Below are 21558 nucleotides of genomic sequence, written 5' to 3'. Positions count from 1 at the left end.
TTCAGAATAAGAATTATTTTCTGTATTCTGGCTATAAGATGCTTGTGGATTAGTCTGTAAAACACTTTGAAGTTTTCTACAACTTCTTTAAATTTAACACCACAGTGTTGTGGCTGTTCAGGTGTATTTTTGAAGTGAATATGTTAAGTGCAATTTGAAAAAAGAAATGTAAAATGTGATAAAAATACGTTTTTGTGTTTGATTCCTATTCAAGACACTTTGATAARAATGACTATATATGTAATATAGGCGGCTACAGAGTATCTTTGTTTCCATTTTTGGTTGGTGGTGTGCCTYGTGATTTTTTTTCAATTAAAACAATGTACCTTGGCTCAAAAAAGGTTGAAAAACAGATAAGTCCTTGACACAGCGTCTTCAAGTGATCCAGAATGCAGCAAGTCGATTTCTTACAGGCACCCAGAAGTTTGACCATATAAGGCCAATATTGGCGTCGTTATGCCGGTTCCCTGTTGCATATTGGATAAGTTTTAAGATTCTTTTAACAACTTGGTGTTGAATGGGTTTGCCCCTTATCTTCAGGATCTTTTGAAACTTCAGAACAAAGTTTCAAAAGATCCCATTACTTATGCTATTCATAACCTATGTAATATTTATAATAATCCGCTTATTTTAATACAATACTCAGCTCCACAAAAACCTGAAAAATTTCAGTAAAATTTGCCTGCTTTGCAAACTTTACTATTTCCACATACTTTCACCTAGAAACATCATTCAACTTTTAAGATTTAATGATGCCCTTCAACTATTTCCGTATGTTTCTGCTTTTTCATATCTTTTACCGATTTCATAAAATCCCTCTTCAACTTTATGGTGCATTATGATCATAATTAATCTTCATAATGGATTTCAATTAGCTCCTCCCCGAACAGCTTCTGATCACGCACTCAGTTTTCACTTTCTACACATTTTATACATCAAAACGTACCAGACATGTATTTTCTGAATCCATGTAACACTCATTGATGTGGAACTTGCAGTTTTCTGGCAAATTAGCCCAATGCATCGAGGCATACCCAAATTGGGAAACTATATTGTGGGGGAGAAGAAAAAAAAAATCTAAACTAAGCTGGCTTCAGACATGTTTTCGTAATGTCATATCTCCTCAACAATGCAATGTAGGAACACAAACTTGACAAAATTTCAGTTCAGACMTTTCTGGTGCTCACAATGTATGCATTTTTCTTTCTTACCCGTTACAGTTTTGCCTTAAATTTTGTCTATTAGAAAGTTGAAAATCGGATTTTCTCCAATCTTTTTTTGATTATGAAGCATATTTTTACATCATCACAGCTCAAAGACAGAAAAGGGTTCTCACATGAAAGAAGGCATGATTGTTCACTGGCCCTTCCTGATGCCTACTGTGACGAAATCGTATCGGTAGCCCTTATAGTTTCCAAGGTAGAGGGAATAGTTTCAGAATTCACCCGTTTTATCAAAATATTTTACACAATTTTGTGCCTTTAATATTTTTCGACAAAATCTTTCAACAGAACTGTTCCACTATTCGTTCCAATAAAAATGGTGAGTGAATGACATCCATAAMTTTGACGGTTCCTCAGATATCTCGAGTGGTTTGGAAGCATTATTTGCTGCACTGTCACTCCCTCATGCAACTGGATACAGGCTTATTCTCATACATRGAGGTGCCTGCCTATTTCAAGGCCCTGTGAAGACAGCGACTCTTTGGTGGCCAAAACAATGGCAGTTAAGCTAGCCACCACTAGTGTAAATTATTGATGACTAATGCTTTGAGATAAAATTAGCATTTCAATTTGTAACCCACTAGGTTAGTTCAAGCAAACATAACACCTGGCGTATCGTTAAGAGTGCTGGGGGTGGGGGTGGCGGGGCGGACGGATGGGGACAGGGATGGACAGTGTATTGCAAGAAGGGGGAGGAGGTCTGACTGTACCCTAGCCTCCCCTGACCCCCGAGATATGCTATTTTCTTTATATAATTAGAAGTAATTTACACTATCATTAATGTTGTGTCTACCGGAGGATTCCTCTGGTCATTATGTTTCATTATAACCCTCACTGTTGTGCTCTTGCCGTCTTTTATCCAAAGCGTTTTCTTTTTATGTCTTTTAAAATGAGTGCCATTAGGAGACTCCAAATGGCACACTTGGACAACACCCGTACAGCTTCAAAAATAAACATGTCCAAAATGACGTYTTTTTGTGCTATTTTGATCAATCTTGAAATCCACGAGCAGAATACTTTATTCCACAGATTTATTGTATTTTCCAGTCAATACATTCAACACTTGGTGTGTATTTACAAGAAATAAATATAAAAAAGGTATGTGAAACAAAATTATTCAATTTCTTTTATGTTGCAAACATAATGGCTACAAACTACTTACAGTTAAAGTATTTTTGACGGCATAAATGGAAAATTTAACTTGTCATCTTCACAAAGAGACAGAGACATRTACTCCAAATTGTTCCAGAACAGCAGCTGATTTAATTTGGGTATGCCCTTTCAGGCGTTTTTGGTGATTTTGGGGGCTAGGATTAAGGGATTAACTGACAGAATCATTCATTACGTAAATTTAAATGCAAAACCTGTTCTGTTTAACTTCTTACAGTATACTGCTCTGAGAGAAATGTTGAGTCATTGAATTTAGGCAGCAGTTTCTCTGTTTACCATTCAGCCATCCATCATCTTCCACTTATCTGGGATTGGGTTGCAGGGGCAGCAGCATAACAAATTTCAAAACCCTAAGAAGGCACTCACCAGATAGTAAAATCTCGAATTTAGGAAGAGCGGTGTGGTTTTCTTCTTTGTGGAACACCGATTCTGTTAACCAGCTAACAACAAAATTGTTGTGCAAAAAGTATTCAGTTCAACCTATTATAGTGGTGTCCAACTTTTTGCTATGTGACCAATATTGTGAAATAAGAGGTACTTATGAGCCATGATACTTTTTACTTCACAACCCTCCCCCCATTAAAATCACAAAAAATATTTATTTTTCAACCTGCTCAGCAATAAACTAAATGTTAGGATAGAGTGATGTTGTATAGAGCAGGTCTCTAACCRTTTTTTCACCGTGGATTGATCAAGGYTCGTCGATTTTACTGCGGCTCGGGGGTGGTAAACTGTCAGACAAGGCTTCTGCATGGTTTTCTGCCTGCTAAGGCCTTGTTCACATGGCACAATTTAAAATTTTTTGCCCTGATTTTCCCTTTACGACAATCTTAGAACATTCTACGTTCTACGTAACGTGGTGCGTTACGTAGAACGTTGGGACCGCTCCAATCTAAAATCAGGCATATTCAACATGTTGGATTGTCTTGGCCCGATTATCGTAGCGTATGGGGTTTTCGCCAACTGGGAGCGAGAATGCAACCTGTTGAATGTGACAGGTAGCCAGTCTGAGAGCGYGGTGACATAAGCACAGAGGGCAATCCCAAATAGCGGGCACGGTGCAACCTAGACTCCGGTGGACATTGGAGATTATGATTATGTGGAAACAGCATGAATGTTTATTCGGCATTTTGAACAAGGAATATCAACAGAAATAAGGAGAGGTCTTGAAATAAAATGGTGAGTCCTCTGCGCCCAAGACCGAGACCAAATGCGGTCGAATCCGAGACGAGATCATCAAAAAATGGTCTCGAGACCAAGACCGATCTCGAGTACTACAACACTGATGTGTGGTGTGTTGCTCCTGCAATCATGCAATCATGTGTGGCTGGAGACATGAACCGATCAAACCTGTTGTACTTTTATCAGCTCATTTGTGGCCACTGAGGTTTGGAAAATCAGCAGACAATTCTAAAATCATTGTGTGAACCAGACTTGAGACTCACAAGCTCTACTCCTCTCRTCTTGACCACTGTCCTAATGCTCGCTAACTCTGGTTGCTATGCTAACGTTTACACATTTCTTCAAAATAAAATACAGATGCTCCACAAAAACTAACGTTTTACTTCCATAAAAAATTTAACTCACTATAACKGCAAATTAATGGGAGCTTGTTTCTCTGCAACAAGACGATCCCATCTGGGAAACTGACACCCGAAGTGTTGCTTATATGCACAGGGTGCTTGGTCTCTACGTGGCAAAGCAGTTTTGAAGGCTTCATTGCCTCATTATCGAGCCAATCGCCGAATATCATTCAGAACAGGCTTCGAATGTGGGAATCAACTAATGAGATAAATCCATTCTCCCCTCTCTTCTCTGGGCCTTTTCCCCTTCGCAAAGAAACTTTCCAAAGACATCTGTTTACTCATTTTTCATTTTGCTGCTTGTAGCTCAATGTTGGCGCGCAATCCGGTTAAAGGACTTTCAGAATAAAAGATCCTCCAGACTTGCATAATACATAAAACGGAAATATTTAATTATTTTTTGAATTACTGGGGATGACTGGTATAGAGGAGGGAAGTGGAAATTGCCTTCCATCCCAAACATAGAAATACTTTGTATTCCTGCCTTATTTGTTCTGGGCTCTCTTGAATGTATGCAGTTGGATGAATTGACAAAAAGATTGAATATTTGCATGTATTATCAATTTAAGGGTCACAAAATATTGCTTTAAGTATACCACTGTGGAACTATGCAACACAGTTTTTTCTGTTTGACATCTCTGGGGTGATATTGCATCTGGTTCTAACATAATTAATTATTAACCAAAGYATGTGTCTTGTATAGTTGAAATATATCTAAATTCTTAAGAGTAACCATAGTTGACCTAAATTCATCATACAATATTAAATTTTTCAGGTGCCATCTGTTAAAGCAGTGTTTCTCAACCCTGGTCCTCACCGCCCTCCTGTCCTGCATGTTTTAGGTGAATCCCTTCTGCTACACCTGTATTGTATCTCTGGGTGATTAACAGGCTTCTGCAGTACTTGGTCATGCAATCATCTGAATCAGCTGTTCTGGAATAGAGGCAYATCTAAAACATGCAGAGCAGGAGGGCGGTGAGGCGGTAATGCTTTAAAACAGTGATCCCCAACCCCCGGTCCGTGGACCAATTGGTACCGGGCCGCGCAAGAAATAATTAAATATTTATGTTTTATGTATTATTTGAGTCTGGAGGATCTTTTATTTTGAAAATCTTTAACCGGATTCTCTCGGTTACTTGCGCGCCAACACTGAGGCCACAAACAGCAAAATGAGTAAGAGACAGATCAGATGGCTCAGGATGACTRTGTAGAAACAATAGTGATAGTTTGTGGAGTCATTTTAAGAGATAAAAGACGTAACAAAAAGAAAAGGCGGTGGATAAAAGACGACGGGAGCAGCCGCTCTATTTGCTGCACTATGATTTGGAGGTGAATGTTTTTTCATAGTTAACATTTTTAACTTAATAAACATAATAAACATATATAATAATGACCTTTACATATAATAATAAATATKTCCACATATCATCTCCGATATCCATCGGACTCTCAGTTGCGCGATATGTYAGCTGTTTGGGATTCCCCTCTGTTCTTACGTCACCGCGCTTTCTGATTGGATACCTGTCACATGCAACAAGTTGTATTCTCATTTCCAGACGGGGAAAAACCCTACAGGCTGCGATAAAAGGGCCAAGACACAAAATTTGACATATTCGGGCTTTAGCGGGAACACCATCATGCAGAAGCCTTATCTGAAGGTTCACACCAGTCCACGGTAATAAAAAGGTTGACAAACACTGTGTTAAAGCATAAGTTCAAGTTGTTTTTTGTTTATATACCAATTTGAACCTAATGGCATGTTTTATTTGTATTTACAATAAATGGATGCTGTTATRTTATGGACTTGTTTTCATGTRCTGTTGTTTYATTAATAATGCGTTTCAATGTTCCATCATCTGTAGGCCAATGCTAGCTTACTCCATTTCTGTTTTTTATGTGCCTTGTAGATAATTTAATTGCTGCATATTAAAATGGAGTTCCAATTGTTTAAATGAAATTTTCAAAAAAGTTTTCCAGCTTTACAGACTCGCCAGCATTCAAATAATTTTTGGATGCTGTTTGAAAATTGGGCATGAAAAATTAACACGCATCAYTGGTCTRGGTATGATATGGTAACTGAGCAGAGTTTTTTTTTATTTTTATTTATTCATTTCTTTTGTTGCCTCACATGTTGTGCCATGTTTTCCAGTCCAAGTCAAAGCTGTGGAGCTAGCTTATCAGAGTTTGGAACATTGTATCTTCAAGTTTCCTGATGTGCTATTGGGGATTTTAAAGATAATTTTGGACTTAATTCTTACAAATGTAATGCTTTAAAAGGTTGGTTATTGTATTGTCAGGATGTCTGCAGGGTTTTAGAAAGTAAATCAAGTGTTTGGTTTTAGAGGTGTATTTTTTTCAACATAGGTATTTTTTCAGACTGTGAGGCAGGGCCGGCCCAAGCCTCCATGGGACTCTAAGCGAAATCTGGTTTTGGGGCCCTCTCTTTCTGCTAACAACGTGGATTGCTGCAGTCAATGATTAGAGTATTCACACACCTGCTATGAACTTCTTGCATCTCTGATAGTGCTGTTTACATTATATCATTTATGTATGCATAATACGGGATACATTTATTGGGCGGCCAATTTACTTAATCTTGGGAGATCGGTGATCGGCCAATACTTGCATCTGAAGCTGATCTTATCTACCTCAGCAAAGGCTTTAAAAAAATCACCCACAGTCCTCTTCTGCTCTACAGTGAGAGGTTTGACTGACAGACCGGACACCAGATCGTGTCCGCACGTTTGAAGTTAAAAGCCACCCAACTGTTACCAACTCAGCAACTTTCTTGCTATATTTAGCATCATAGACATAGGATGCTACATTTCAGACGAAAAAATTGGTATCGGCCAAAWTCAAAATGGGCAGATAAGGCTTTTTAAAGAAAACTGCAATTGGTGCAGCACTACTTAAGGTGGAGAACAGACATATTCATGACATACTTTGATTAAATTAATTTGTCTCAGGCGTAACTCCAATAGCTAAAAGTTWCATTTATACCAGTTGAGTCTTTCTCACCAGAGAATGTGGATTGGTACTGGGCTGATTCTGTGCCTCCAAATGATTTTAACATGAAAAGTTTCCTAACTTATAAGTTGATGTAAAACTGTTTGTTTTAGCCACATGAATTATGCTCAGTAGCAAACATATCGCCAGCTACAGCTCAGAGTAGCTCACTATATCAGTACAGTACAAACCATGTAGCATGATGTAAAAATGTTTCGCTAGACAATGTGAAACATTGAGAAGTTTTAATTATCAAACGTTATCGACCAAACCATTTTGAAACCAAAAAAAACGTAGAAAAAGATATATAGCCAACCACAGGAATCAACCCATTTAAAACTGAAACTCGGCTTCACACAAACAAAAACTTGCTAGCATAAATGTTTGGCTGGTGAACTGGACCATTGAAGGTCACTATCAAGCTGATTTTTTATTTTTTATTTTTTTTTATCAGCAGCTCTGCAAATCTTTTTGATAAACATTACATTACCAAGACACTTGAAAACATACCTTTATCTTGGCTTTTTTCTATTCTCCCTCTTTCTTCTCTCTCTCCTTGAAGGATAAGTTCTTTACCTACCGTGACCACCAGGGGGTCCCTAAGAGCAATTTTTTTTTCTTTTTGCCCTTTTAAAGAATAATTTCTACATACATTATCAAATATATATTTTTGTAAAAACAAATCACAACTTTATAATGTAATGGTGTGTTTTTGCTAATATAATCACAAAGTAGTAAATGGAAACAAAAAAATTAGTTCCACTCAAGGGGCCCCAGTGGCCCTATGTGGCCACTTAGTTTGCTTATGCCTTGGGCCGGCCCTGCTGTGAGGTGTCCTTTTTGATTAAAATTCTATCTGCTAAAGTTTGCATTAATTCATTTTAAAGTGGACTTAAATGCGTTGTATTCTCAGCTCAGCTAAGTAGCTAACTGGCTAGCTTGCATTTTTGTGAAGACCCTGTGTTTAAGCTCGGGCCTGTGGTAGGAAGTTACTGGCAGGCTTATGGTTTGGTTTGTTGCATCATCAGATTTGGATCAGCATCGTTTTCAAAAATATGGTTTGTTGATGGCATCATTTGCCGTTGGAGTTTATTGAAGCAGTACAGAGTTCCTCCTGGACTTCTCACCTTGTAGATGGTTAAAATAGATCTGTTGGATGAAAAGGTGGTGTTGCCAAGTTCTTTTTGGTGTAGACATAGGATGCTGAATGTACTGTCAAGGATAATATTGATGTATTTTATTTTTCTCAAGCACTTCACATGTGTTTTGAGTTGCCTGCACAACAAACCAGGATGTCCGTTTATCTCTCAATCAGTTGACACGTTTATCCTTGCAGGATCGCAAAGGGGGGCTGGTGTCCATCTTCAGCAGTCAAAGAGCGAGAGGCAGGGTCAAACCAGGATGTATGTTGTGAAATTTAAGTTAAAAAAATTTTAAATACAACTTTTGTTATTTGGTAATTCTACTACTGCCACTGCTTTATTTAGCCTGCAATTACAACTATTAAGAGATTCTAATTTTGATTGTGAAGAGCATAATTTTATTTAACCCCAACTTTTACSTGAGTTCTCCTGGTGTTGATCTCTCTACTCTTACCCCTAATTTGAAGTCTTGTCAGACTTGGGAATACAGATAAATGCAGTCATTAGTTTTGATAGCCATGCATTAAGAGGTAAAATCTTAATCACCCTAGATGTCTGTTTAGGGTTACATTTTTATTTTGTAAGTGTGACTAAGCGTGACCTTTCCTCTTTTATCCACAGTTTACTCTATGCTGTTATTTAGTGTTGAGCTCTTAAGAGGCATGGTGGCAAAACTTAAACTGCTGATGTTTAAGTTACTCAAGTTGTTGCTAGGTAACCACAGTGAGTGAGTTAGTAGAGCAGCTAAAGTCTTTCCTCTGTCTACAACTCACAGGATGCCGTGTGGTTCTGGATCAGATTTTAGCGAATACTCTGTATATTTAGTATTTTATCAGATATGTCATCTCTTGATATTGAGCTCACGTCTATTGCAATATATATCGTTGATTTATTATTTAGCCCTATATAAAGTTTACTATTTTGTCACYGATTTCAGAAAGATTCATAATACAATGAAATATTCCAAGCATGTTTTGTAATTTTAATAAATATGGCTTACAGATGATGAAAACCCAAAAATGATGTCTGTGGGTTTATTTTTATGCACTCAATACATGGTTGGACCTCCTTTTACATGAATTACTGCATCAATKCCGTGAGGTATGGAGTTCAGCTTGTGGTTCTGCTGAAGTGTAAAATTGAAGTCTAAGTTTTGTTGCAGCTTTTAGATAATCTGCATTGTTGGTTCTGGTGTCTCAACTTCATCTTGATAATATCCTCTAGATTTTCTATGGGATCAGTGCAGTCCTGCTTGTTAATCACGCACTGCAACACTATGGTCATTTAACCAGCATTTAGTACATTAGCATTGTGGGCTAGTACAGATTCCTGCAGCAAAATGTAAACAGCATCTCCATAAAACTTACCATCAGAAGGAATTATGAAGTGCTCTAAAATTTTCTGTTAGACCATCTTCTTTTGTCACTTCAGCCTCTTCGATGCGTTTTGCTCGAAGATATGATTATCCCTGTTGCTAGTGCACATTTTCCTACCACACTTTTTCCTTCCAGTTAACTTTGTATGATATGCACTACTTTTTTAACGTTTTGTGGGTGTGCTCTCTGTAAGCCATAATCAATAATATTACAAGACATAAAGGCTCTGTGTAATGAATTGGAGTCTCACTTTCAGAAATAAAGTAAAACATTATTGAACATTTCATCAATTAATGAAATGCAACAAGTTGACACACATTCACAAAATATTTTTAGACTAACTTTGAAGCACCTAATGAGAGTAAAGGAACAAAATGGATGAATATGAAAATTTGGAGCACTACCTGCATTGGGGTCGTTCAATTTCTCTTTACACTTTCTCTTTTTTTAGTACAATGACAAATACAAAACAGCTTGAGCAGTAAACTTTGAGATTATAGWAGTAGGCCATCCTTTGCCCCATACAGAAAAATTTGTGTGACTCCCATGCTCAACTTCCAGTTTAATCCAAACTTTTTACCGTCCTGCAATTAACCCTAATTTTTGATTGGGTAGAATAATTCTTGGATTAAAACCAAAGTGCCAGGGCTGTTCAATGTTTGACTATCTTAAACATTCTTCAGAAAGTTTTTACGTGGTGAAGAAGGAATTGAGTTTGATGCTTTGTTCACCGCTGAATAAATACAAATGACGTGTTTAGTTTTCTTTACTCTGACTGTGGCAAAAAGTGCTGAAACAAGACTTGAGATATGTACCTGCGCAGCCCCCCTTCTACATCCTTCTGAAGGTTTCCTTCAGAAAGCCATAGTTTTAGTTTTCCCCCTGAATAATGGCCTCAAATATCAAATCTTGAGTACCCAATTTTTTTAGTAGCTTTCTCATCCTCTTTGGAACTTTTTTTATACAGAAGTCGATCTTCTCTCTAGCTGCACAGAACACTGCCAGTTGCACGTACCAGAGAAAACCATGTGGGCGCAACAGAATTGCCTGTTTTGCTCATGTTAATTTTGACTAAAGGTGGAAAGCAGCTGTTTAATTTTGACCCCTGCCCCTCTACTGTCTGCCCTAGTGTTTAGACTCGTCAGTGGGGAAGAGGAAAAGAAGCTTGGCTGTTAGCTCTTCTCAGGACCCATCTTTCTCAGGATTAAACCAGGTGTGACATTTACCACAACACCCGCTGCCTCACTACAGCATTTGTTGCTTTGCTATTGTATGTTGGTTTTAATTGCATTGGTCCACAAGCTTCCATCATACCCTGGCATAGTACTGGAAACATGTATTCTGTCATCTTTTTGCTGTGCGAGAAGATTGGAAACTCCCATTAAAATTGTCATGTGTACTTATTCTAGTTTCCAGTTATTTTAGTCATGTCAAATTTGACTTCTTGTGTTCTGTAATCCCCAATTCATTTTGTTCTCATAATTTGCTTGGAATGCCTGATTTAATATTTTATCCTTGGAGCTGAAGCAGTGGTAAACTTGAAAATGTATGAAGTTGCAAGTTGGATATACTAAGTTCACTGATTTCCTGCTTTTGACAGTTTGATGATTAAACTATCATTTTGTGTTCATTATCTTTGATCTATGTAAAATCCCACTAGATATTCTGGCTTTGCAACTGAAAGACAAATCAATATACTCTTAAGGTATTGGTGTTTRAAGGTTGTCGCTGTCCAYTCAACACAGCCACATAACTTTCTGGCAAAGCCCTTCTCAGAACAGTTAAGGCCATGTTGCACTTTTGGATGCCCTTCTTTGTCTCTTCAAACTGTCGGAAGTTTGTGATTTTGATATTGAAAATGTGACTTTTTTGTGTTACCATGGTGACATGGACTCTCTGTTACATACATAATTCCATGGTTTTCGAATGAAGTAAATTTTTCTTATCCAACAGGAAGTCAGAATCACTTTTAGCTGATTTTAAAAACGGACTTTTTCAAGTTCTGCAGATGTCATCGGTGTTGGCATAAAGGTATTGATATATTGGTGRTGCTAAAACTTCTGTCACAACAAGAAGGAGCTTGGCTACATCACATGAAGAATGGTAGCTTGCAATGTGAATGCTGGAAGTTTAAAATGCCTTAAAATATCACAAATATTCACTCATGGTTGTTTTCTGGGTAAATAGACCCTCTATTGATTTGCCACAACTGATTACGTTGTTGGCTAAAAAGGAAACTCAAATGGTTTAAACTGAACTTTAATATTYATTAATATTTTGGACAAAAGTTCAAGGGTTAAGTTTGCAGACTAAGCCATATTGCAYTGCTTGTTATATATACAGTTAACTACCTAAATCCTGGCATAATAACTCGAGGTTAACTGATCCCATATCATCTCTATTGGTTCTAAAATCGAAAAAAAAATTATAGWTTGGGCATTTGTGACGATGTGCCTGATCCAAAAGGGTAGAAGTATTTAGTCCAATTTCATGTTTTGTGCTCTGAGCAACTTTATGCTTTATTTTGTATGATATTTAGAATTCCAAATTGTGTTTTCTGAACCATTTGAAATAATGTTTGTTGCAGATTATTTGTACATGTTTGACCAAAGCCAAGGTTTCCTCCAGAAATCTAGCTAAACCTGATGGTAAGAGCGCTTGGGCAGTCCACCAATGGCCAACTGTATTTTTGTGTAATTTTTATAAAAAAATTTTTAAAGTTGACAGGAAATGTAACAATATGACTAGGTAACTATATGTTATTGGAAGACAGTGACTATATTTAAACGCACAATAGTGTTCCAAGTGCCTTAAAACAAGCTATGCTGGTCACGTTCAGAGCCGGAATAAGTGGAATTGAATTTTATCAAAGACTATAGATCTAAAATTGAGAATGACAATTCTATTAAATTTGATTTAATGATTGTATCAGAAAAATTTAAAATAATTAAATTGCTTTCCATTTAAATTTAAGACTTGAAAGGGGTTTGCAAGTTTACTTTGTAAACTGTAAAAAAAAWAAWWAAATAAAATCTTCAGTTTAACATAGCTACACCCTGATGCTGAGTTTAGCCTTTTTGTTTGAGCTTGGTTTGTTCAGATGCATTCCAACCTACAATAATATTAAAGCAAATAATAACCCACAATGATATTCTTTGGGTAGGAAAATCATGTATTTCYTGCATGACGTTTTCTTTTCGTAATGTCTGCTGCTTGATGCAATATTTTGATTTGCTGGGTATTTACCCAAGCAAATTCAGTATTTGCCTGGAGTATTCTAAATGGAAAAGACCTGTCTGTGGCACAACCCACAAATAGAGGCTTTAATCCGCAATGTGGACATCACACCTGTTGACCTTTCGTACATGCAAGACATGCAAGATCCCTCTCTCATTACCCACTTTCCTGTCAATTCACTATCAAATAAAGGCCACTAGAGCCAGCTGATAAAACCTTAAAAAAAAAAGAAAAAAAAGATACTTGAGTACGTAATGGGACTAATGAAACTGAATAGAACATYCTGTTCTTCAAAGCCCTGCACAGCTGACAGCAAATACAAGATTTCCCCCAGTGYATTGTAGGCTGGGCGGGCAGGCCACAAGGCTTTACTTGCGTTCCCACCAGGCTAAGAATTGTTTATTTTTTGTCTTTTTTTTCCCAGTACACCAGTAGCAATGTGTTACAGTGGTAGCACAGGTGGGTTAAAGAGCTGGAAGCATAATGAGTTCAGGTGTCTTTTATTGAGGCAGTGGAATTCTGTAACCACTACCTGTCTTTACTGGTCTTCAGCTAAAGGTGACAAGTCGCGAATCAAGGATCACAAAATTGGAACTTTRGATGAAACCAAAGTTCCAAAGAATAGTTATTTTAATTGTATTTTTTGTTTGCCTTTTTCAAAAGACTTCAAAGTTGGTGTTCAGTTATTAATGTCTTCCAATAATGCATAAATACCTCATAACTTTTTATCCCACTTCCTGTCAGTAAATTGCAGGGGTAAAGCACAACATACAAACGTTTTTTTAACTCAACCATAGGGTGCTTGATGACTGTCCTAGCGCCCTACCGCTGGGCTTAGCAGGTTTTCTGGGGGAAACCTGATGTATATAAAACAAATTAAAGAAGTTGCAATTACAGACTAGCAAAGGTGTTATGGAATAAAATATAATAGCCAATACATTCCCTTTGAAACTAAAATATAAAAGAGAATGTAAAACATTTTCTCCATTTAAGTGTTACTGTTGCACAGTCACAAAAATAAGGTTTGAGCATACAAAAAGGGAGATTCTCAGCAACTTCATCCTGCCACTACCATGTTTTTAAAGCTCCACACCTTGCTGGTGCCCTGAAGTTTGTCTGGTGGTGTTTTTTGGTGAAACTGCTGACACATGCAAAATCAGTGTGACAGAGCTGATATGCTCCTGACATCAGCGATGAGAGATCAGATGAGATCTGGTCAGGTTCACATTGATTGGCTCTTTGAGGAAAGGACTTGGCTCAACCAGGTAATGGTTGTTGAGGGTATTRGATGTGCACTTAGCAGACGTAAAAGCCTCCACAACCWGACATGCATCCCCCATCGCTTCTCCTTATCCAAGGCGAGGTCGTGGAGGCTGCCACATGATTGGCTGATTCGACTTTTGCCTTAATGAGCAGTTGGACGGGTGTACCTCATAAAGTGGCCGGTGAGTGTGCTTTCTCCAGGAAAGATGAGTGCTCTGGTGAGAAACAAGATGGTGACCAAAAGTTATGAAAATATTTTTGAAGTGTACCAGGTGAATTGCTGACTGGTAATTCTTGAAGAAAGGATGGATTTCCTCCCCATGATGTGCATCCAAAAGCTTTTGCACACACTAGACACCTGTGCAATAATTCAGCAATGTTGTTTTTGTGCATGTTTCGTATTTTTGTCATTCAATTCAGTTTATTTATATAGCACCATTTCATGGTAAATGTAATCTCAAAGCACTTTATTAAAAAAATTTCAATTCATTCACACATACATTCCAATTGATCCTAGTTATCAAACWGTACACTATGCTCAATTATTCAAAGTAGATTAAAATGTCTCCATGTAATGACACCCAGCAGAATGCATTGAGTCATTGGCTTGCAGCATTCACTCCTCCTGGACGATCACATTGTGATAATTACTTGCATTGTCGTTGACTTTCCAGCAATCCCTCATACCGAGCATGCATGAAGTGTCAGTGGAGAGGAAAATCTCCTCTTTAACAGGAAGAAACCTCCAGCAGAACCAGAACCTGGTTCAGTACAAATGACCATCTGCCACGGTTGACTTGGCGTTTGAGAATACAGAGCAGAATGCACAAGAAGAAACTGATGAACATCAGAAATAATCCTACATCAGTTTATCCGTTAATAATGGAAGAGGAAGAAAAATTATTTGATAGCTGCWTTATTTCAGCTAGACCAGATGTAGCTTTTATAGAAAGAAAACAAAGTTAACAGTTGAAATAACAGCAAGTGATGCATKTTGGAGAGTAGTAGAAGATGATGAGAAAAAGTGCTCAGTTTGTCCTCCAGTAGCCTAAACCTTTGCTAGGAACATATGGATCAGTCTGATGTATGATGTAGCTTGATGAAGGGATTTATATGTGAGAAGGATAATCTTAAATTCTATTCTATATTTGACAAGGAGCCTGTGAAGGGAAAACAAAATAGGAGAAATATGATTTCTTTAATTTTTGTCAAAACTCTTGCTGCAGCGTTTTGGATCAGCTGAAGACTTTTAACTGTTTTGTGGACTTGCAGTAACAAATTGACTAGTTTTTCAGCCTGACCCGTGGATAGGATATGTCTGTTTTCTGCAATATTCCGTAGATGGGTGAAAAAAGAAAATCTTTAAAACTTGTTTAGTAAGAGATGACATTTCCTAATCAAAAATAAGAGTTTCTTTATTATCGGAGGATGCCACCCAGATCAGGTGATTGACTAAGTGGCTTCTTTTTCATAGATTCTGGTCCAAAAACAACTTCTGTCTTGCCAAAATTTTAAAGATGATAGTTTAGTGTCATTCAGATTTTATTGTCCTCAAGACATATCATTTGTAATTTTCAACTTTCATAAGTGCTATGAAACTTAACTGAAACTAAATAAATATACCTCTTATTAACAAAAACATTTGCCAACCATTGATCTGGTGCTTTTTATTATAATGTACGCGGTCCACGTTGATATCTTCATTTAAACTAGTTAAGTGGTTCGCATTAAAGTTACTCTTAAATGTTGACCTTTTAAAATGATGTTGTATAGAAAAGGGCAGAGCTCTTGTCCCTGTGAAATTACTCTTACTATGTAAACCTGTTTTCAGTCGCAGAATGGATGTAGGCCAGGATTCTTCAATCTGCAGCTCTGTACTCTTAACTTTTGCAAAAATGCTTAAGAACTTAACATTTTAAAATATAGAGATAATTTTAGTGTTTTCATGCATAGCAGTGTTTTCCACAAGCAATGGCAATAATGGTCAACAATAGTTTTCAGCTGGCAAAAAATGGCTCTTTGAGTTGTAAGTGTTGCTAAACTCCACAGTGCACAACTCATTATATTGTACCCAACAGATTGATCATAGTTCAGGGTATAGTTTCAAAACAAACCTACAGCAATTGAACCAGTCCTTATCTTTGGCCAAAATACCTTTTGTCTCTAAAAACAGACTTTGGAATTGCTCCATTTTAACCCAGATTTAGTTTCTTGTTTGTGTTAAATCAAGATGTTTAGAATAACTCCTGAAACCCTGAAGTAGGCCTTGAAACTGGTTGCATTGTGTATTCAAACATGAATTTGTATATTCTGCATTTTATTTTATACTAGTGTATAAATGTTTTCCAAGCGTTGGAGCAATGTTTAATTAGGTCTTGTACAGGGAAATGTGAAATCATTTTTCTGAAATTTGCCCACTGTGCAACATGGTTAAAAAATTATTGTTTCTGGTAGTGATGTCCTTATACCAGCATCAAGTACACATACTTGTAAAAGCAAGCCCATACTMCAAACTGATACCAGTTTTCAGTTGTTTTTTTTCTGGGCTGGACTGCGGTGTAACTCAAATGCTAAACCACACTTCAAACCAGGTGGTTGTGGTAATACACCAGTAAGTTGTTTGCTGATCCTCCAAAAAGAAGTTGGGTGGCAGGAGGTGTCAGTAGTTTGGAGATATTTCAAGGTAGACAAAAACAAGCAGACTGCCGTCTATGCTCAGTCTGCTGAGCATAGACGGCAGCTCCTGGACTTAACTCAGTCAAGTCTAGGAGCGAAAAATAGCATAGATCAGGTTTATTGTCTGATCTATGACCTATAACAATGTCAACAGACTGAGCCTTTTGACATCGTCAGATTCCAGTCCGACACAACCAATTGATGTCAACTTGAAGTAAAACTTGATATGTGTTGCATTAACCAAATGGTGTCTGTCCTTGACCAGTCTTTATGAACGGTGGCGGTAAAATCTGAAGGCCATTTAGACAGGATACACACACCTGACCGCATAGTGCAGGTGTGCAGACGTTTTAAACTTTACTGAGTACATTACGGAGATAACTGAAATCAATTAATTTTAAATATAATCTTTCATAGCACAGTCTGGGCTGTCTGCCTTTGACTTTTATTTCTCCGGTAGAATTTTCACCAGGCCAATCAATGAACAGAAGAAGTTCTGAACAACGACGTTGATTTTCTGAGCCRTTTTAGAGTTCTAGTGTGCCTGTAGTTTTAGCTAGCACCAAGGGAAATGAACAAAGCCGCTCAGTTTGTGTTTGCTCCACTTCCAATGATTAAATTAACATTAACAGCCAATTCGCTCGGCTCTTCTCTCTTCACAGTGGAGGATGTTTGTTTATGGTTCAGGCAATTTCCAGTAAGCTTCATGGCATTGAAGTTGCGCATTACATACAARTGTACTTTTAACATTTCAACACATTCCAGCAATTGTTTCTCAGTGATTTGAGGGCCCACTCCCTCTGGACAAAGGAAAGTATAATACAAGGGGCTGGTGACAGTCATTATCTGTGAAAGATCTGAATTATAAAATGTTTTCASTCGTYCRTTTTTAATGTGTTAACTTTCATATTAGTGCTACTTGAGTCCTCGGTGACTAAAGACTGTATTCTCTCTCTTTCAGTTATTCCTTATTGACTTTGGTTTGGCAAAGAAGTACAGAGACAATCGAACACGACAACACATCCCCTACAGAGAAGACAAGAACCTGACAGGGACTGCACGCTATGCCTCCATCAACGCACATCTGGGCATTGAACAGAGGTGAATATCTATTACTTTACCTAACGGCTAATTTATCTGTAATGTGATAAATTTGTCACATGGGATGTGATCAGATTCAGGACTATGGCTCTATTGATACAACACATGGAAGTTTCGGTTCAATTAGATTTCTCTATATTGCTCTATTTCATGCCTGATAATTTTGCCAAGCAATTTTTTTTAAAGAAATGCATCCAATTCATATTGTATATTTTGTTCAATCCAGCGTTGGACACATCTAGAGTCAATCGCATGAATTCCAGTTTATTCCTTGAACTCTACGAACCATGAGTAAACCCACAGTCTGTCTGTAACACATGGAACAGTCAGATCTCTACCATTCGGGAAAGCTATATGTGATTAGAGTTTTAAATTCTGTTCTGGGCTTAACAGGAAGTCTGTTGAGGGAAATTAAAATCAGAAGAAAATCTCTTTACACTCAGGTTTTTGATGTGAAGAGACAGTTGTTAGCAGTGGGAATCAAGTGATTCAATTCTGATTTATGGGGCCATGATTCAATTCAAAATCAATTTTCAAGTCAGAACAAGTATTCATGATGATTTCTGCTTTAGTCAATGGGTGTGCGAAGAATCCTTGTGATCTACACTAGTTTGCTTTGCAAGGTAGAATTTAAAAGTGGAGACACTAAAGTGTTGCATTAAATTTAAAAATGAATCCATGTTTAAATGTAATCACTCCCTCCCTGCATCCCCAGTTTGTACGCAACTGGCATTGCTGTTTACATCCAGACATTTTTAGCCATTTGTCAGTCTTGTAGTTATTTAGAGAAGAATCTCAAAATGTATATAATTCCTGACATAATTTCAAACATTCTGTATTGCTGTCGCATGCAAAAAAAGTATAGAGGAAGCGGACTAGTTGAAGCAAAATGTCAAGATTGCTGAATGATAGGGTGGTGTACCGTATTTTCCGCACTATAAGGCACCTAAAAACCTTCAATTTCCTCAAAAGCCGACAGTGCGCCTTATAATCCTGTGCGCCTTATATATGGACCAATATTGAGCCACAACAAGTCTAGCAACTACAGTAAGCAGCCGCCGACTTCATTTTCGCCCGTAGAAGAAGTGCGCGGTGCATGCTGGGATAGTTGTCAGAATGCTGGTTTGTTCAGAAAGTTTGACCGACCTATTTACCTACYGACCTGATAATCAGGTCGTCTGCAGGTCACTTTAGCACCAGGTTCTCCACAAACATGCTGTGCGCGAACGGAGAAGGGTGACCATCGTCTGGCCACGCCCCGGCCCAGTCACGGAAGGCTCTCCTCGCCACCCGAGTCGGACACTTTGACATTCTTTATGTCAACAAAGTGGCTTTAGACATTCATCCGGGAGCTTCGACTAGGGTTCCCAAGGGACCAGCCTCTATACATTTAAAGCTGGGGGAACGGGGGAACGGGGGAAGAGAGACAGAGACTGCGGCGGCAGCGTGTCGGTTGGTCTGTTACCCAGAAAGCAGTTGGGCACAATATTGCAACACCATGAGTGAAACAATGACTGGGGCAGACTACTCTATAAAGTACTCAGGGAACACTTCTTTATTATTACACATCCACATTTGTAGAGTACGGATCAAATCTCGTCCCTAACTGTAGTGTCTATTCTATGCGCCTTATAATGCAGTGTGCCTTATATATGAAAAAAGTTTTAAAATAGGCCATTCATTGAAGGTGCACCTTATAGTGCGGAAAATACGGTAATTTTATCGATATTTATTGTTTTTTTGTTTACCCCCACCCCTCAAAGTATTGATTTTTCATCTGCAAGTATCGATGCATTAAATCCTGCTTTGAGTTTTATGTCATATCCACAAGAATTAAATGACAGCTATCATATATGACATTTTTTACCCAGTTGCACATGTACATTAAAAATGACATGTAATGACACAACCATTTACAATTAATTAATTAAATGAAATAGATAAATTACATGCTCTAATATAAGTGAATAAGACAAGATGGGTTCCTTTTCTGCATAGCCAAATTCACAAAGCCACACAATTAACATTTAAACAAAGCAAATGTATAACAAAAACATTTATTGCACCAGCATTACACTATCATTTCAATTAGTTAAATCCAAATCCGTCACCAATAAAATCTGTCCCTCTCAACTCTTTCAGAAAATCTTAAAAATGTATTGAATCATATCRTTTTCTGAATATTGATATATATTGTGAGCAGAATATCGCGTGTAGCAGTGTATCGCAAGATCAGTGTATGGCTACAGCCCTGCTACGGATCATAGGGGGCTTTGCTTTTCCTTATCATTTAGTATAAAACAGCAATTTACAGATGCTGTTTTTGTGAACCATGTGCGTATGGCCAGCATTTGTGTGTACTAGATTTAGGCTGTTTATGTGCAACAGCGACAAAATAGCCTAATGATGCGTGCAGGGGCACCGTAAAATCTTGGGCCCAATGACAATAAAATTAAATTGCCTCCCTCCCTTCGCAGCTGCTGTTACAATTTCTTGAGTCTATCTGACCCATATAAAGCGTCACAATTTTAAAGGCTTGCAACTGCCTTGCTTTCATTGGTCCAATGCTGATACTAGCACAATATTCACTAGTGAATTTTACATGCAACAGTTCACATACTGTATGCAAATAGGTTGCTTAAATTTTTTTTAAATTGGTTTTTGTTCATTGAAATGTCTCTCCCCAGCAACAACAGTCACAAGCAATGTGCAAAATATACATGAAGCAATCCAGACTTATCAAAAAATGCTATGTTGCATTTTGTTCAAACTGCAAAATGTTACTTGAATTTTTAAAAAAAAAAAAAGTTTTTTTTTCATATTTGTTAAAGCTGTCACCATGTCACGACAGTTTGCTGTGAAACAGATAATCTGTGAAAAGATTAATCTCCTCTGGAATGATGCTAACTAGTCATTGAAAACAGTGTTGCTCACCTTTTTCACTGGGACAGGGGAAAGGGGTTATGCTGGTATCGGGGGTTAGAGCTGCTGCTGACCGACTCATCTGTTAAGTGTGGTAAGAGGTACAGGTACAAGTTGAATATATGAACAGGGTTTCCCCCAGAAAACTTGCTAAGCCCGGTGGTCGGGGTGCTGAGGCGGTCCAMCGTGTTTTTGTATTAAAAGATGTTAAGGTGACAGGAAATTTTAAAATATCATTATACGTTATGGGAAAACATTGCCAGTGAAACACTACTTAAACCCACAACTAGTCTTAAAAACAACAAATCAAAATATACAATTAAAATGAATATCAATTATTTGGCTGGAGATGGGCACCAGCACCCCTCCCGACCCCACTGAGGGAAAAAGGGTGCARGAAAATGGATGGATGGATGGATGGATCAATTATTTGCACTTTTGTTGAATCAAAATTAAGTCAGCAGCTCCCAGGGCTCCCAGCCTCCCAGGGCTTCAGAGCCCCCTTACATGCTAATATTTTAACACAGACAACAGATACATGAATGTAACACTTGTTTATTGAGATGATCAATGCTGCTAAATTTGATTCAATTTCAGCATGCATAAATTAAAAGATTTTAAATTGTTTAACATTTAAATGTAAGATTTTGAGGAGCTAGCAAGTTTACTTTGTAAAAGTTCAAAGAACAATATTTATAGTTGGATTGTTTTGTTCCCATAGCTACAGTCTGATGCTGTGAGTTTAATCTTTGAGTTTGAGCTCTGTTTGTTCACAAATACAATTTAGTAAACTGCAATTATAACTTATTGGTTTTAGGTTGGCCAGTTAAACTACTCCCCTCTCTCAGATTAAATCCAA

At 37.6% G+C, this 21558-nt stretch overlaps 1 protein-coding gene across 5 annotated transcripts in view; it reads left to right on the top strand.

The window, feature by feature from the left end:
• Positions 1–21558, top strand: part of csnk1a1 (casein kinase 1, alpha 1) — a 69732-nt gene that overhangs the window by 20371 nt on the left and 27803 nt on the right. For 4 of the 5 annotated variants that reach the window (XM_008402774.1, XM_008402771.1, XM_008402768.1 and 1 more), the window contains exons 5-6: positions 10630–10713; positions 17638–17777. In XM_008402774.1, the coding sequence (XP_008400996.1) occupies positions 10630–10713; positions 17638–17777 (224 nt within the window). The remainder of the gene's footprint in view (positions 1–10629; positions 10714–17637; positions 17778–21558) is intronic. The other variant, XM_008402772.1, reaches the window with a different exon arrangement.

This window comes from Poecilia reticulata, unplaced genomic scaffold (genome assembly GCF_000633615.1).
Source record: "Poecilia reticulata strain Guanapo unplaced genomic scaffold, Guppy_female_1.0+MT scaffold_256, whole genome shotgun sequence".
Classification (NCBI taxonomy): domain Eukaryota; kingdom Metazoa; phylum Chordata; class Actinopteri; order Cyprinodontiformes; family Poeciliidae; genus Poecilia; species Poecilia reticulata.
Note: the sequence above shows the minus strand (reverse complement) of the source record. Positions and strands in the feature narration are given on the sequence as shown.